General features: G+C 45.3%; 1 protein-coding gene across 1 annotated transcript in view; it reads right to left on the reverse strand.

Moving 5' to 3' along the window:
• QARS1 (glutaminyl-tRNA synthetase 1) overlaps positions 1–11,653 on the reverse strand; it is a 33,227-nt gene extending 21,574 nt beyond the window's left edge. Inside the window, exons 1-6 of the mRNA XM_084840565.1 lie at positions 11,498–11,653; positions 9,066–9,213; positions 7,795–7,904; positions 6,127–6,202; positions 4,698–4,762; positions 2,447–2,500 (exon numbers count right to left, since the gene is read on the reverse strand). Coding sequence (XP_084696691.1) covers positions 2,447–2,500; positions 4,698–4,762; positions 6,127–6,202; positions 7,795–7,904; positions 9,066–9,213; positions 11,498–11,620 — 576 coding nt within the window. The 5' untranslated portion in view covers positions 11,621–11,653. The remainder of the gene's footprint in view (positions 1–2,446; positions 2,501–4,697; positions 4,763–6,126; positions 6,203–7,794; positions 7,905–9,065; positions 9,214–11,497) is intronic.
• Between the last annotated feature and the right edge of the window lie 6,956 nt (positions 11,654–18,609).

Below are 18,609 nucleotides of genomic sequence, written 5' to 3' on the forward strand. Positions count from 1 at the left end.
TAGCAGTTACAGGAACTCTAGGGGAAAGCGACCATGTTGTACTTGAGTTCTTGGTTCTAAGGGAAGCAAAAGCTGAGTGTAGTCAAACGCGTACCCTGGATTTTAGGAAAGCTGATTTTAATACACTCAGAACAATGATCAGTAAGGTCCCATAGCAAGTGACGCTGACGAGAAAAGGAGTCCAAGATGGGTGGGAGCTTTTAAAAAAAGAAATTCTCAGGGCACAATTACAAACAATTCCAACAAGAAGAAAAGGTGGAAGACAACAGAAGAAGCCAATGTGGCTTCACAAAAAGCTTAGGGATGACCTGAAAACAAAAAAGGACACATATAGGAAGGAAGGCCAAGTAACAAAGGAAGAGTACAGGCAGGTAGCACAGAATTGCAGGGATGGTGTCAGGAAGGCTAAAGCTGAGAACGAGCCGAGGTTAGCGAGGGATGCTAAAAACAACAAAAAGGCTTTCTTCAGCTACGTGCATAGTAAAAGGCAGAGGAAAGAAATGGTTGTTCAGCTATTAAATATGGATGGCAAAATGATAACAGATGACAAAGAAAAGGCAGAGGTGCTCAATTCCTACTTTGGCTCAGTCTTCTCCCAAAACAGGGTCTATGACCCCTCTGGCAAAGGCGAAGTACAGGCTGAAGGGGCAGGACTGCAGCTTGTGATCGATAGGCATATGGTCAAGGAACACCTAATGACTTTGAATGAGTTCAGATCTCCAGGGCCAGATGTACTGCATCCTAGAGTAATAAAGGAACTGGCAGAAGAACTCTCAGAACCGCTGTCTGTTATCTTTGAGAAATCATGGAGGACGGGTGAAGTGCCAGATGACTGGAGAAGGGCTAATGTTGTCCCTATCTTCAAAAAGGGCACAAAGGAGGAAGCTGGGAACTACAGACCAGTCAGTCTGACATCAATCCCTGGGAAAATGCTGGAGCAGATCATACAGCAATCCATCTGGAAGCACCTTGAAAACAATGCAGTGATTACTCGAAGCCAACACAGATTTGTCAAAAACCAGTCCTGCCAAACAAATCTGATCTCATTTTTTGATCAAGTAACCTCCCTTGTAGACTGTGGGAATACTGTAGACATCATATACCTCGACTTCAGCAAAGCTTTTGACAAAGTGCCCCATGATATCCTGATGAGCAAACTAGCTCAAAGGGGGCTAGATGAAACAACGATCCGGTGCATCCACAGTTGGCTACAGAATTGGACTCAAAGAGTGCTTATCAATGGGACCTTCTCAAACTGGGAAGAGGTAACGAGTGGGGTACCGCAGGGCTCAGTCCTGGGCCCAGTGCTCTTCAACATTTTTATTAATGACTTGGAGGAGGAGGTGCAGGGAATGCTGATCAAATTTGCAGATGACACAAAATTGGGTGGGATAGCTAATACTTTGGAAGGCAGAAACAAAATTCAAAGTGATCTGGATAGACTGGAGCGCTGGGCAGAAAACAACAGAATGACATTTAATAGGGAGAAATGCCAAGTTCTGCACCTAGGAAAAAGAAGCCAAATGCACAGTTACAAGATGGGGGATACGTGGCTCAACCACACTACAAGCGAGAAGGATCTTGGCATTGTTGTCGATCACAAGCTGAATATGAGCAAACAATGTGATGTGGCTGCAAAAAAGGCAAATGCTCTTTTGGGCTGCATTCATAGAAGCATAGCTTCCAAATCCCGGGAAGTACTAGTTCCCCTCTACTCAGCACTGGTTATGCCTCATCTGGAATACTGTGTCTAGTTCTGGGCACCACCCTTTAAGAAGGATGCAGACAAACTGGAGAGGGTTCAGAGGAGGGCAACAAAGATGATCAGGGGACTGGAAACAAAGCCCTCTGAAGAGAGACTGAAAGAACTGGGCATGTTTAGCCTTGAGAAGAGAAGACTGAGGGGAGATATGATAGCGCTCTTCAAGTCCTTGAAAGGTTGTCACAGAGAAGAAGGCCAGGATCTCTTCTTGATCATCCCAGAGTGCAGGACACGGAACAATGGGCTCAAGTTACAGGAAGCCAGATTCCGGCTGATCATCAGGAAAAACTTCCTAACTGTTAGAGCAAGACGACAATGGAACCAATTACCTAGGAACCAATTACCAATTACCTAGGGAGGTGGTGGGCTCTCCCACACTGGAGGCATTCAAGACAAGGCTGGACAGCCATCTGTCAGGGATGCTCTGACTTGGATTCCTGCATTGAGCAGGGGGTTGGACTCGATAGCCTTGTAGGCCCCTTTCGAACCCTACTATTCTATGATTCTATGACCTCCCCTAGCAATTGTTTGTGCCTCCTTAGGAATTACTTCCAGGGGACTGTGAATTTAGGATCAATCCTCTGCCCCCCACACACACACACACCCCAATGTGCGCACTGAACGTAAGCCACCAATGCACTCCTAGGTGGGGGGAAAGGCTGAGGAGAGGGCAAATGATGCTACCTTAGGCTTCTTTTCCAGATCAGCTTCTGTCTTTGGGCCCAGTAAGTGGAGCACCTGGAGGAGGAGAAGGGAGACCGTGTGAGCACAGGGGGAAGGAACTGCATGGGCACCCTGGGTTTGGCCTGGCTCCCTAGGTAGCTCCTTCAGCCAAATGGGCCACAGCTCCTGTTCTCAACCTCACCTTCTTGGGCACTCTTACCTCAGCCATCAGACCAAAGTCGGAAAGAAAAGAGGAGGGGCCGTAGCTCAGTTAGCAGAGCACCTGCTTTACATGCACAAGGTCCCAGGTTCAATCCCCAGGTAGGGCTAGAAAAACTCCTGCCTGAAATCCCGGAGAGCTGCTTCCAGTCAGTGTCGACAATAAGGGCTAGATGTACTGACACTCTGACTCAGTATAAGGCAGCTTCCTATGTTCCTAAAATGCACACTGGCTTGGCATCACCCTGCTTCACACAGCCTTATGCATCTGCAGGGACACAGGCTTCAGGCTGATGCTGTAGCTGTCTCTCTTCTGTTGATCCTGTACAAGAAGAGGGAGTCATGGCTCCAGCAGCAGCCCACAGGCAGGGCTTTGCGCATTCAGCATTTGTACCAGCCAGGCAAAGTACTTGGTGCACGATTCAGCATCCTAAGAATCTCAAGATTATTTTTGAGACTGCAAAATTAGGCTTGAAAGGATGTGGGCAACGCTGGTGAAGACTTCAGAAGCTGAAGGTGGTGGTCATCTTAGCAGGACTTCCAGTGATCAGAGGATAGAATTTTAGCATCTTGCCCCTTCCCATGAATTCCAGAAAATATGAAAAATAGGTACATGCAAATGTGCTTGATTTTTACAATATATACGAGTCACACAGTTGTATTAGAGTAGGATTTTTTCGTAAGTGCAGAGTCTTACACAGCCCTAAGGACACTGCATCTATTTGTTTTAATTACATTTTAATCCCACTTTTCCTCCAAGGATGGTATGGATGGTTCTGCCCACTCCATCCTTGCAACAACCCTGTGACATAGGTTAGGCTGAGAGAGAGTAATTGGCCCAGTCATAGCTGGCCCAAAACAGTTTGCTGCCTGTGGCAGAAGAGCAAATGGCACCCCTTATCCATCCAAGTCAAGTTGCATAAGACACAAAGCCAAGGATGTTATTTGGGTACATAAGGCAGAAAATCCCACAAGCCCCTTTCCTCATCTCTAGCAGTAAAAATACAATATTAACAAAATGATCAGCTAACAATTTGCTGCCCTTTTAAATCTGCTGCCTGAGGTAGCTGCCTCACTCTGGCTCATGGGAGGGCCGGCCCTGGGTCCAGTGCGTTTCACAGCTGAATAAGGATTTGAACCTGGGTGTCAGGGTGGACAATGAGCCCATAGAACCTCAGAGCAGTTCTGATTCTGAGGAGGAACAGCCGTCTGTGGGAGAGGAGCGCGCTCTTCCCTCCCAGGCCCTGTAGCTGGCAGAGATTCCTCCTACCAGCATTCCAGAGATAGATAGCGGTCCTGGGAGTGAAAGAGCACGGGAGGAGGGCTGGCTGGATGCTCGACGCAGATGCAGAGAGCGACGAGTGATGGAGGGCGCGGAAAGGAGGCGTAGCACCTGTTTGGCGCACAAGCAACGGTCGCGTCCAGAGGACCCAAGGGAAAAGGGGAGGGACTCCTAGCCCATAAGTTCAGGGTCTGCAAGTGATTCTCGTTCAAACGGGGACCAGCTGTTTCCAACCCGGGGCATAGATTACTCTGCTGTTCATAGCTTAGTCGCTGGTGATAGTTATTAAGTTGTAAAAGGAATAAAGCCTTGAAAATAATCCTTTGTCTGTGTCTGGAGTTGGCTACTGGAGTAGACTGAAAGAGGCCAGCTAGGACCTCCTGACACTGGGTCTCTCTGGTCCTGATCTGACATTCTTAACCACTACATCTCTATGGGATACAGTACATAAGGTTTGCCTTTAGCGGGCAGACCCTGTCAATGCTGCAACAAAAGGGCCATGGCTCAGTGGTAGAGCACCTGCTTTGCATGCAGAAGGTCCCAGGTTCAATCCCCAGCATCTCCAGGTAGCAGGTGATGGGAGAGGCCCTGATCTGCCTGGGACCTGGGAAAGCTACTGCCAGTCAAAGAAAACAACATGAGGCAAGATGGACCGACAGCCTGACTCAGTATAAAGGCCGCTTCCTATTTTAATTCTGCCACAAGGATCCAGCCAAACCCCATCTGTCTTCTCCAAGTTCCCCGGTCCAGATCTGCAGGCCCCGGCCATACCTGCAGGTCCACCTCATTCTTAATGATTTTGCCATCTGCCCATTTCAGCTTGCTCCGTGCCTCCCCTGAAAAAAGGAACACACACAGTAACCACTGCCAGCGCCATCTCCATCAGCAACAGCGGACTGATCCTCTGGACCGGCGACCTCTTACCAGGCCTGTAATCTGGGTGGTGTAAAGACCTACAACCTCCAGGGCTGCTGAAGCTTCAAGTCTCTACCTGTACTAGAGACATTTTTATATCTACATGGAGGAAACATGCTCTGTCTGATTAAGGATAGGCTAAGAAATGGGTCAGACGATTTCTCGGTGGCTGCTCCCTGGCTGTGGAACTCCCTGCCGAGGGAGGCCAGGTTGGCTCCCTCTCTGCTGTCTTTCTGCCAGCAGGCAAAGGCATTTCTGTTCAAGCAGGCCTGTGGCGTGTAAGTGGGTCTGTTGGGTTGGGTGCTGTTTCTTTTCTGTTATTGCTTTGCTTTTAATTGTGCATTTAATGTATCTGTTTCATTATTGGTTTAATCCAGTGTTTATTGACCTATGGTTGTAAGCCACCTTGAGTGCCATTTTCTGGGAAGAAAGGTAGCATACAAATCAGATCAGGTCAACTGATCAATCACGCAGCTCTAGTTACAGTAGGATTCCAGCCTATCTAACACTAGTTGAGAAAGTAGGCACTGATGGGGAAGGAGTTGAAAAATTCCCCTGGGCTCTTAGCCGTGCACCAACGTTTGGTTCCTGCAGTAGCTACCAAGTGGGCATCCCTGGCTCAGGTGGCAATGCTGGCAAGTGTGCTGCATAGCCAAATCTCTATCAATAAATTGGTAGAGAGGCCTTCTTACTCCCAAGAGTTTATGGAAGATGACATCAGCTAAGCAAGAAGAGTTGTGGGAAGGGAAGCTTTTCATCAAATGGGCATAAGCAAAAGGAATCACAGAATCATAGAATAGTAGGGTTGGAAGGGGCCTACAAGGAAGCATCAACAAAATGAAGCCAACTCTTCCCAGGGCCTGGTCTTCCTCCCGAAAGAATATACTTCTTTACATAATGCACAATTCATTTATGGAATTCACTGACGTAAGATGCAGCGATAGCCACTATCTTTGTTGGCTTTAAACGAGGATTAGACAAATGCACAGAGGATCAGGCTATCAGTGCCTACTAGTCATGATGACTTTATCGTTTATGCAACCGCCAGTATCGGAGGCAGCATGCCACTAAATAGTTGCTGGGGAACATGAACAGAAGGGTGCTATCGCTGTCCTGCGTGTGGGCTTCCCGTAAGCTTCTGGTGGCCCCTGGGTGAAAGAGAATGCTGGATCAGATGGACATTTACAGCATGAGTATACTGACACTGGCAAAAAGGAGATATCCCACAAGGAGAACATACTTATAGCTTCCCTTCCTCCAAAACATCCCCAGCCCTGAAACTCACCCATCAGAATCCCCATGCTGAAGCTATAGCGCTCTGAAAGGAGCTGGGCTCTGTGTTTGTTGATGGCAGCTTCCACCTAGACACAGAGAGAAGTGGAGAAATTCTAGTTTTAAAAATAGGGTAAAAAGGAGTTTAAAGTTACTTTCAGACAAAGGTGAATACAAGATAACTAGGGCTCAATCCAGAGAAATACAAGGGGAAAATCTGTAAATATAACACACCTTTGGGTTGTTGTTGTTTTGCCAAATAGCAGTGCCTTCTCCCTGCCAGACCTCAGCTGCTGCATAACAAGCTGCAGTGTAAATTTCCCTCAATTTAAAATGTAGTTTGCAAAGCAGTACAACAGGGGCTGCTTAAGAAAGGGAAACATGAGGAAACACTAGCCCTTATGTATCTATATATGTTTAAAGCAGTACTATATAAAATTAAGAAATAACACAAGCCCTGCCCATAGGTATACAATCTAAAAGTATGTATAAATAGTGGTTACAAATGTACGTATATAATGGGACCCACCCCAGTGTGTTATTGTGACTAAGGAATCTTTGATAAAGGTAGCAGCAATGACATAAGATTGTAAACCATGTAGCGTAAGTTAATGGGGAATGCTTCTCATAAGACTAGATTCTGCAGTGCTGAATTCTAGAATCATGAGGGCCAGTAGCATGAACCAGTTTCAAAATTCAACTTAACACCTTCAGAGAGAAGGGTCCATCTAAGGCAAAGGGAAAGCAGTATTTTCTTTGTGAAGGACCAACCTATGACAAAGGTCCTCTCCCCAACACCAGGGGAAACATTTACTGAAAAGGTTAGCAACCCATCAGGACAATTGCCCATAGGTCCCAGATGCTCCCTCAGTATCCTGGCACTCTTGGAAGCCATCAAGTCTGATTCTTTCAGTGGATTCTTTTCAGCCAGGCAAAACCCCAAAAGATGGGCTTTGAAGGGTAACAGGGGCTGAGGCAACCTGGTGCACTCCAGGCGTTTTGGACTGCAACTTCCGTAATTCCTGGCCATCAGCCATGCTGGCTAGGGCTGATGGGCGTTGTAATTCAGAACATTTGGAGAGCACCAGGTTATTGTTATTATTTATTACATTTCTATACTGCCCAATAGCCAGAGCTTTCTGGGTGGTTCACAAAGATTAAAAACATTAAAAATACAATATACAGAGATTAAAAACCATTTACATAAAAAACACATGAACAGACAATATATACAAAAGAAACATATATCTAAAACAACTTCAAACCAACAATCTCAAAAACAAACAACCATATCCATAAGACATTCTAGGATCGATTAAAAACTTATCATATGCTGCCAAATGCCTGGGAGAAGAGAAAAGTCTTAACCTGGCGTCGAAAAGATAACAATGTTGGCGCCAGGCAGGCCTCATTGGGGAGATCATTTCATAATTTGGGGGCCACCACCAAAAATTATGATTGTCTCCCTTGTCGCTGTCTTCCAAGCTTCCCTCGGAAGGTTGACTACACTGCTGCTGTATAAGAAAGCCTTGATCACTGTGACTATGCCTGTCTTGATTTTTTTTTTTTTTAAGACACACAGAGAGCTCAGTAGCCACCCCTTGCCCACCTCCGGGTGTCCAAAGAGGACTATCTGGAGGCACTGTGCCACTTCCAGACCCTTCTCGGGGCTCACACTTACCGCCTCTTCAATCTGTTCTGGTGTTACAATCACGCCAATGCCACATTCTCGGTCAAAGTGTGCTGCATCAATGGGATCCCCAGGGTGGCTTTTAATGTACTCCAGAGCAGCTGCAGACACAAAGAATACAGGCAGATTAGAGGGACAGCCAGTGTGGTGCAGTGGTTAGAGCAGTCTTTTCCAAATTAATGCCAGGTTAGGGAGGGCTGGGTTAGAGTGTCATACTAAGACATGGGTTCAAATCCCCACTCAGCCATAAAGTTCAATAGGTGATCCTGGCCCAGTCAATAACTCTCAGACTAATCTACCACACAGGGTTGTCAAAAGAATAAAATGGGGGAAGGGGGAGCATCTATGCCACCACAAAGTCATTGAAGGAAAGCTGAGATAAAAATAAAACAAATAAAAATGAAAGAGGGGACACTGGAGGGTAGAGAAGCACACCTGGCCCTGCCTTCCTGGGTAGGACTGGTGGCAGACTTTTTGCTTTATGGTCAATACGCAACTTGGGCTCAGGGGAAAAAAATTTCCACAGACGAGACTGACTAGCAACCTTGGCAGGGTCTTGCCTTCCCCTAGGACACATGGCTTGGCTCACTTGCTTGAGCCGTCTGGGCTGTTTCACTAAGCCACTTTCAGATGTCTCCAGCGTGAGGTGGGGTGGTGCAGGACGGACACCTGGTTCAACACTGCTTTCTGCAAGGTTGGGAAGCCAGTTATTTGAAAGTGCGGAAGGAAGAAAAGCAAGTATGACCTGTGGATTAGACCCAGAGAACCATGCCGTTTCCGGAGCTAAAAAAACCTGCCCTCGTGCAGGTTTCCCCAAAATGGTACTTTCAGACGTTTTGGACTATAGTTCCCAGCAGTCCCAGCTAGTATGACCGATGGCCAGGGATGATGGGAGATGTAATCCAAAACATCTAGAGGGTACCAGGCTGGGAATGGATGCTCTGCTCCTTGGCTGTGCACTCAACATGAGGCTAGATGACTCAGGTTAAGACAGAGCTTAGTAACACCATAGCTCAGTGTGATAGAGCACATGCTTTGCATGCCAGAGGTCCCAGGTTCAATCCCCGGCATCTCCAGGTAGGGCTAGGAAAGAATCCTGCCTGAAACCCTGAAGAGCCATTGCTGCCAGTCAGCATCAACAATACTGAGCTAGATGGACCAGATTCAGTATAAGGCAGCTTCCTATGTTCCGATGAGCTGTGGATGAAAGAGGAGAGTGGGGAGCATCTTAGTTACAGCCAACATAAATCCTAAGCATGCACCATTGAGCTGGAGATCTGTAGCAATCTTCTTGGTGGCGATGTATTCCACGAGGAAGCCGAGATACTTTGGGTCCTTAAGCCGAGAAGCCACACTATATAACAGAGTGCCGATTGTCTTGTCAACAGCAGAGCCAAGGATCCTTTGAGCCTAAAATGTTGAGAGGAGTCAGCGGGAAAGATAGAATCCAGTTTGAAGTAACAGCTGATTTTACAACTTGATCCAAGGATGCCAAAAACAGGTGGCAAGAGGTTACTGCAGGATGAGACCCCTTCCCTGCTTCCCACTTGTACAACAGGAAGCCACCTTAGCACATCCTTCACCAATCTGGTACTCTGGATCTTTTGGACAACAGCTCCCAGCATTCCTGACCATTGGTCAGGTTGGCTGGGGCTGATGGGAGTTGAAGTCCAAAACATCTGGAGGGCATCAGGTTGGGGAAGGTTGCCTTAGCAGCTGGAAAATTCAGATCTGTCCCCCTTCTGCCCCTTCCCAACTTAAATGCCAGCATTACAGAACTGTACAGGTTGCAGAGGATGGGTCCCAGGAAAGAGCTAAGTCACCACCATGCAACACCCATGCAGTTTATTGGGTTTCTGCACTCAACAAGAGCATGGGTGCATGTGCATAAAACGATAGCGCAAGACACAATTTCCTGCTTACTGTTGCACCACAACAGCGCCAGTAGATCCAGCCGCAGTTATTTAAACACCAGTGAAGCAGATTTCACATCTCTCAGCTGCAACATGGAATAATCACGTGATTTGGGGGAACTATACTTTAAACAGCCTGTTTCTCTAACAATACAAGAAATAGGTACGTGAGGATCCCCACTCCATTCATATCCAATGACTTCACCCACCCAATGACTTCATCCTGTCCAAGCAAAACAGGAAAAGAGCAAAAAGTCAACTGCCTCCCTTCTCCCTCTGCCTGCTCTGTTTATTCTCTCTGTTCCAGCATCACTTTCACTTTGAGATTCGCAGGGACATGAAGGAGGGAAATTCCAAAGCAGAACAACAGGGCTGATATTGTCTGGATAGCAACAATTTGCACTGAGATATTAGTTTTCATGTTATAAATGTCTCTGACGGACTTATTTTTATGACAACGGTGTTGACACTTGGAGGCACACTGATCTTAACACTGACTGATCTTAAGTAAGCTTGACGCTCACCTGCTCTTCCATCCTCACCCCCAATTTAAAGTAAGCCTAAGTGCATGTAGCCACATTTCCTCACACACACCCCATGTTACCCTTGCCCCTCCTTCCACATCTGTCGCCAAAGGTTACAGCTATGCTACAAGCAAAACTCTTAATAACTCAATTAACTGCAACTATACCTGATATGGGAGAGAAGCAAGACCACAGAGGGAATTTGGGTCCACCTTACACCAGTCACAAGGTCAGACCGCTTAGAAAGGACTCCAGATCTGAGCCACTTTGAGACAGCAGACTAGAAATCACACCCATTTGCTGCTGACATTCTCAGGAAGTTCACATCCAAAAAACAATTGCTTACCTAACTGAGAATGAGTACTAGGCATTGACACTACTGTTTTGTTTTGCTTTTAATCTTAGGGTTTTCTAGCTGCAAATGTGTAGTTGATCTGAGCCATCAAAGCAGAAGCAACCCATTTCCAAACAGAGCGGAACCTACCCACATCAGATGAAAACAGGAAGTTGAAATATTTACCAAAAAAAGTGGTGGGAAATAGATTACTGAGTGGCCCCTTTATCAAAATGACTAGCACGGAATCTAGTCTTACAGCCTGAACTTATGCATGTTTACTGAGAAACAGGTCCTACTGTATTCAATGGGTTTTGCTCAAAGGTAAGTATGCACAGGATTACAGCCTTGGTGCAGCTTGCAACAGATCATGAGAGACAAAGATGTGTCACAAGTTCAAATTGAGGTGGGGACCACTCTAAAATGAAAAGACCTGTCTATCTTTACCAAAGATCAGAGAAGGCAGAGACCAAATCTGGAAGTTATCCAGTCTTATTATCAAATCCAGCGTCAGTCCTCAGCCCTATTATCCTTGCCGAAGACTGAGAGATCAATTTATTTTAGAGGATTTTGTTAAATTTGATCTCGCAACACATTATATGTCTCTGTAAAACCTACTAAACATACTCTTTGCATAAGAAGGGGAAAAGGAGAGATAACTATTCGGAAGTGTGCCACTAATAGTCTCGTGAATGGGAATGTGGGGTAGGGTTGCCACTTTTAAAAGTAGCTGTAAGAGACAGAAGATCGACACCCGCAGCCTTTCCTGGTCTGCAAATGCTGTGATGGAGAAAGCTACATCTGTTGGATTTCAGCCTGTCAGGTCGTTCTTAAAGACACAGAAGCACAATGGAAGAGGGGGAGAAAACGTGGCAACCCCTTTGAGAGGCAGATTATTAATAGCTATGACAGGGAAAGGTGACCTGTTTGACTGCCTCGCGGAGCAACGCGGTGAGCGCCTCGTTCCGAAGGGTCTCGCGAGCCTTGCTCTCGCTCAGACCGATGCTCACGAACAGGTTCAACGCGTCCGCTTCGTCCGCCGCCATGCTGCCGCTGCTGCCGCCGCTACAATTTCCTCTACTTCCGCCCGCGGAAGGGCAGTGGCTTCCCAATCCGATTCATCCAATCATCATGGTGCGGGTGGGCACTGCGAGAAAGTTAGAACCAATCAGAGGCCTCTGTTATCGGTATGACCAATGAAAACAACCGTCGGAAACGTACGTATTACCGGGCCCTGCAACGAATCGGAAAGGACTAAATTGATATTGGGTGGAGTTATGGGTGGCATCAGGTGAACGAGACATTTTTGAAGTCTGTGCGGCTGACTAACGAGCCGTCTGGGCGTAAAGATAGAAAAAGACTCACGTTTTCATTTTATCCATTTTGCACTGTTTCCAGCACAATTGTGCCCACTTAGAAATACGTCCCATTCATTTCAATGGGCCCTACTCCTAGATAAGGGGGTATAGGATTGCAGCCTAAAAATGATGAAAGCACACCGGGTAGAATTCCACTGAAATCCGACTGACATAAGTCCCATTCATTTCAGTGCGTCTACTCCACATAGGACATTAGTTGGATTCTACGCAATATGTCTGCATGTGTTAACTGCCATGCAGTTTCCAGAGGGGTAGCCAAAGAGTCTTGTGGCACCTTAAAGACTAAAACATTCTGGCACAAGCTTTCATGGAAACCGACCACTTCATTAGAGCACCCAGTTTATCCACTTTGCCTCATGCCTCCGATAGTGTCCACGACAGCTGACAGCAGAATAAATGTGTTCATCTTTGAGGTATAAAGAGACAAAATCATAGAATCATAGAATAGTAGGGCTGGAAGGGTCCCATAAGACCATCAAGTCCAACCCCCTGCTCAGTGCAGGAGTCCAAGTCAGAGTATCCCTGACAGATGGCTGTCCAGCCTCGTCTTGAACGCCTCCAGTGTGGGAGAGCCCATGACCTCCCTAGGTAGTTGGTTCCATTGTCGTATTGTTCTAACAGTCTGGAAGTTTTTCCTGATGTTCAGCCGGAATCTGGCTCCCTGTCACTTGAGCCCATTATTCTGTGTCCTCACTCTGGGATGATCGAGAAGAGATCCTGGCCTTCCTCTCTGTGACAACCTTTCAAGTACTTGAAGAGCGCTATCATATCTCCCCTCACTCTTCTCTTCTCAAGGCTAAACATGCCCAGTTCTTTCAGTCTCTCCTCAAAGGGCTTTGTTTCCAGTCCCCTGATCATCTTTGTTGCCCTCCTCTGAACCCTCCTCTCCAGCTTGTCTGCATCCTTCTTGAAGTGTGGTGCCCAGAACTGGACACAGTACTCCAGATGAGGCCTAACCAGTGCTGAGTAGAGGAGAACTAGTACTTCCCAGGATTTGGCGCTATACTCCTATTAATGTAGCATTTGCAGCCACATCACCTTGTTGGCTCATATTCAGCTTGTGATCTACAACAGCTCCAAGATCCTTCTCGCTTGTAGTACTGTTGAGCCATGTATCCCCCATCTTGTAACTCTGCATTTGGTTTCTTTTTCCTAGGTGCAGAACTTGGCATTTATCCCTATTAAATATCATTCCGCTGTTTTCAGCCCAGAGTAGAGCCTATCAAGATCACTTTGAATTTTCTTTCTGTCTTCCAAAGTATTAGCTATCCTGCCCAATTTTGTGTCATCTGCAAATCTGATAAGCATTCCCTGCACCTCCTCCTCCAAGTCATTAATAAAAATGTTGAAGAGCACTGGGCCCAGGACTGAGCCCTGTGGTACCCCGCTCGTTACCTCTCCCCAATTTAAGAAGATCCCATTGATAAGCACTCTTTGAGTCCAATTCTGTAGCCAACTGTGGATGCACCGGATCGTTGTTTCATCTAGCCCACTTTGAGCTGGTTTGCTCATCAGGATATCATGGGGCACTTTGTCAAAAGCTTTGTTGAAGTCAAGGTATATGATGTCCACAGCATTCCCACAGTCCACAAGGGAGGTTACCTGATCAAAAAATGAGATCAGATTCATCTGGCAGGATTTGTTCTTGACAAATCCGTGTTGGCTTCGAGTAATCACTGCATTGTTTTCAAGGCGCTTACAGATGGATTGCTTGATAATCTGCTCCAGCATTTTCCCAGGGATTGATGTCAGACTGACTGGTCTGTAGTTTCCAGGTTCCTCCTTTTTGCACTTTTTGAAGATAGGGACAACATTAGCCCTCCTCTAGTCATCTGGCACTTCACCCATCCTCCATGATTTCTCAAAGATAACAGACAATGGCTCTGAGAGTTCTTCTGCTAGTTCCTTTATTACCGTAGGGTGCAGTTCATCTGGCCCTGGAGATCTGAACTCATTCAAAGTAATTAGGTGTTCCTTGACAAGCTGCCTATTGATCTCAAACTGCAATCCTGCCCCTTCAGCTTATACTTCATCTTTGCCAGGGAGACATAGACCCTCTTTCAGGAGAAGACTGAGCTGAAGTGAAGTAGGAATTAAGCGGAATTAAGCACTTCTGCCTTTTCTTTGTCATCTGTTATCATTTTGTCATCCTTATTTAACAGTTGAACCACCATTTCTTTCCTCTGTCACTAAATGCCCTTTGTTCCATTTGTAAATAGATCGCAGACAATGAGCTATCAAATTACCCCATTGTGTTCCGCTTGAGTTCCCTCTGTGAAAAGAGGAAAAGCATCAAGAGGAGGAGTGAGATCAATGAAAGATAATGGAAGACTTGGATAAGGGGAGGAGGGGGGCAGGAAAAGGAACAGGTAAAAAAAAGAGTTGTTGTGATCCTGTGTTTCAAAGAGAAGCAGAAAACCCCATTTTAAATGCAGGATTTTAGGCTGGTGTAGAGATGCCCTAAATCTCACTATGTTCAGTACAGCTTCTTTTATAGCAGGAGTTGGGGACCTATGGCTTTCTAGATTTTGTTAGACTACAACTAACATATTCCCTAGCCATATGTTATGCTGCCTCCCATCTGCAATGAGGGGAAAATAAATGCCCAGTTTATGTCTCCTTTCCTAGCTCAAGAAGCATTGACAGGACAATTTTTACATTTTTTAGTAACTACAGAAATAAATATGCCTTTTCTCTACACTCAATAAGACTTAGGTTTGAAATTGTGCCCCTGTATTTGTTTTGTGTGTGTTGAACGCTTAGATACACACACACACATACATACATACATATATATATATATATATATATATATATATATATATACAGACTCTAAGCACATCCTACTGCCACGTCACAGCTACTATCAAGTCCTCGGTTTCTCCACTGTGTGCTATAAGCAGCTCTTACTTTTACCTCTCCAATGAGAAAAAAATGATGCCAAAGGTAATCAGGAAGTCCCATCTCCAGACAAATGAATTGTCAGTTTAGAACTTGTTTATGTCTATAGTAGAGACAGAGCCTGTGCTAAAATTAGAAGCCACCTCTGCCTATAAGACTAGTATAGAGTTGACAGTAAAGGGCTAGCTAGCTAGAGGGACTAGTTGTCTCAGTTTAAGGCAAATGTATAAATTTTTAATGGGCAGTAGCTAGGTTTTCACTATAGCAGGAATAAGACATTCATGTAACAAGGGGTAGACGTAAGATCTAATCCTGATTAGATGGCTGGTGCTCTTCCCTTGTGAACTGCCTTGTAGCCTGAAGGTTTTGCTGGAAAATTCCAAGGCTCAACTTAATGTATTGCTTTGGGGCAAATGGCTCTGGAAAAAAAACCAGCATTGGAAGCAACTTTGATTTATAATCGATGTTAAGGAATTGTCATTGCAATACTGTTATCATTACATACATCCTCATAAGCCCATAAGGCTGAATGCAGCCACCAGGGGTTCATTAAATCTGTTTTTGCTGAAGGATCAGGACACTCTGATCAAAACAAAGATTGTGAGAGCTGCCATGTATCAGGTAGGCCACAAATTGTGGCTGGTGAGCTGAGTTTATTTTGTTGTGTTACAAGCTGCGCAGGCTCAATCTATTCTGTTGAGGGGGGTGAAGAAAAAGGATGTCTTAGGGTACAATCCTATGCATGTTTCGACAGAAAAAAGTCCTACAGCTCCTAGCATTCCCCTGCTAGCCATTCCTCATGCTGGCTGAGGAATGCTGGGAGTTGTAGGACTTTTTTCTGTCGAAACATGCATAGGATTGCACCTTTAAGCTTTCGGTCAAAGTGAAAAGAGTGTGGGCCACCTGCAGTAAATGAGAGTGCAAAAGATCCAAAGTAGACCCAAAAAGGAGAGATATGTCTCAGGATGCTGGAACAAAGATTTTATTCGTAAAAAGGCGTTTTGCGAATAAAATCTTTGTTCCAGCATCTTGAGACATTTCTCTCCGTTCTGGGCTACCTTGCAGTAAAACCATTTGTATTACTTTGTAGTATAAGAAGTCCAAAGACAATCCAAAATGTATCGATCATTGTGAAACCATATAAAACTTTTATGCCAATAAGTGACTGAGTCCCAAGGAAGGGGTTTGTGTGCTGTTACAAGAGTGAATCACGCTCACATATTCGTTGTCTGGCTGAACAATGGATCACACTAGACATGGGTAAGACTTCTGGATCAAGCACTCTGTCAGCAAAGGGGCAGAGAGCGCTGAACATTCAGTGGGACAGACTTTTATACAGGGAACTATGTCACATATAGGGAAGAATTCTAGCCATGCTCTACTACACACATTACTTGGAGCCATACACACATCTGGAACAGAGCTGAACGTTCCCTCCCTGAACAGGGTGGACGTTTGCCAGCTGCTGATACTGAGTTGCTGCACAGAGTACAATGCTTATCAGCTCACAGCACAGGCCGCGAGCTGCGACTCCCTGGGGAGGAGCATATACTCCCTAGCAATTCCCAGGGAAGCTGCTGACAGGCTGTAATCTGCTTCTCATCGACTGTGGTGCCAAAACAGGGTGAGCTAGCACAAGCATCTGTTGAACACTTTATGCAGATGCCAACGGCATTCTTATAACTGCGTTGCCATTCTGGGGTACACATAACACATTAGGGGTGAGGTTAAAGGACACTTTCCACAGAGCCTATGAGGATCTTTAGTGAAAATAATTAATATAAAATTATAAGCACCTTTTGAGTCACTAAATATGGAGTTTATTCTTCAAATAGGATCATTACATGAATGAAATACTTGCCAAAGACCTGCAACCCATTGGAGTACAGAGCATAAAATGCAGCTCTGCACCCAAAACTAGTTAAGGGTATATGCCCACTGAAGCAGGCTTCTGCATGTGTTTTTGTATGTCAATTTTGCATGTGAAGGAGGAATCATGTGCAAATGAGTGCTATAAATACTGCACATGTGCTTCCACTGTGCTTCACCACACAAAGCTAAAATCCCACATCCTTACCAGGGCTTCTGCTCCCAAATTCTTTGCGGGATTAAGGACCGTTTCTTTACACAAGCTGTTTTTATTTCTCAGCAAGTTCTATAGGTTTCATTTTACAGTCACTAGATGGCACTGCTGTTATAAGCACCATTACAGCAAGTAACATGCTTCATCGTGCTTCCTAGAGAAAAAGTGGACTTTCCCTGCATTTTACAAAGGCAGGATAAAGGTCATAATCCAGGGGCCCTGGAGGCTGACGACGTCGTATAAAGGACCCGCAAACTTCTGCAAGTAACCAGTCTTGATCATGCATTATAAGCCCCATATGGAGAAGCCCATGTTGCTGAAGCTGCATTAATCCCATCCAGAAGATCAGTTATAGGGCTGACCAGTTGTTCAGGAAAGGAAGCTGATTGCCCTGATTGACTATTACTGGATTTGGGCTGCCTCCACATAGGCGTAGCTGCAGCATGCTCATTTCTGTAACAAAGGAGACTAGATAAAGATCAACACCTCCTGAAAGAGACTAAACTTCTGGTGAAACTGCTTCTGATTGCTCTCTGATTAGGACAGCTTCCTTGAATGCACTGAGGCACTGTGTAAGTAAACAATAAATATTTGTAGAGGGGATTCTGTTTTCTTCCACTGTTGCTGCTGCCATTATTGTCCTTGTTATGTCATATTTTTTCCTTGTTGTTAATGGTAAGCCCCTTTGGAAGTTCACTGAACTGATGAGCATGGTCTTTAAATAACAATTATTAATAATTAATAATACCTTTTGTAATAACAATACAAATTATAATACTTATAATTGTTGGTTGAGGAAACAGCCTTCCCCAGCCTGGTGCCCTCCAGATGTTTTGGGCTAAAACTCCCAGCATTCCTGACCATTGGCCATGCTGGCTGAGACTGATAGGAGTTAAAGCCCAAAACAACTGGGGGCCACCAATTTGGGGAAGGCTGACCTAAAACAAGGCACTGTACAGAACATCTAGGAAGACAGGACCTGCCCAAATAGCATATAAACATAAAGTACAAAATAGTTAAAAACTAGAGAAAGAGAAGGCCGGCTTTAAAAAGACTCAACTACTGGCAATGTGCAACTTAAGATGGTGTCACAGTTTTGGTTGCACACATTGCTCATGGATAGAAAGGCCCAACATCCAACAGCCTGCCCTACTATAATTAATCACCCCTGTGTTTGTTCTGTGGAAACAGAGCTGCTGCCATGAGGTGGCGATGGTTTCTTAGTCCTCATATTGCTGCCACTGCCCTGCAGGAGGCCACAGCCAGCATGATTTCTATACCACAAGTTGCGCTGATTGTCAAAGCATTCAAGTGCTGTCAAAGCATTCAAGCGCTCCCCGCTTTCTTGGTCAGCGAGATGTTTGAGAACAAGTGTTACTTAGGTTTGGGTTTCTTTGGAGGACAAAGCCCTAGAGGCTTTGGGCATTTTTCCAATACTTGCTTCTTAAAAAATCAGTTGGTTACCCACGAACACAGTTTATGGAGAAAAATAAGATCTAATGAAAGGTTTAATTCAACTGTGTTTAGTGAAACATTCAAAGTGTTACATCTTTTATCTTTACAAAACTTCCTTAAGCACAATGTTCTTGGTGTAAACTCCAGGGCGGCCACTGTAATGTCCTTGTTCTGATCCATCTTGAGGTTGCCAATAAGCGCACACGACTCATGGCAA

This window comes from Heloderma suspectum, chromosome 2 (genome assembly GCF_057233095.1).
Source record: "Heloderma suspectum isolate Gila_16-S chromosome 2, 16-S_ref, whole genome shotgun sequence".
Taxonomy (NCBI): Eukaryota; Metazoa; Chordata; class Lepidosauria; order Squamata; family Helodermatidae; genus Heloderma; species Heloderma suspectum.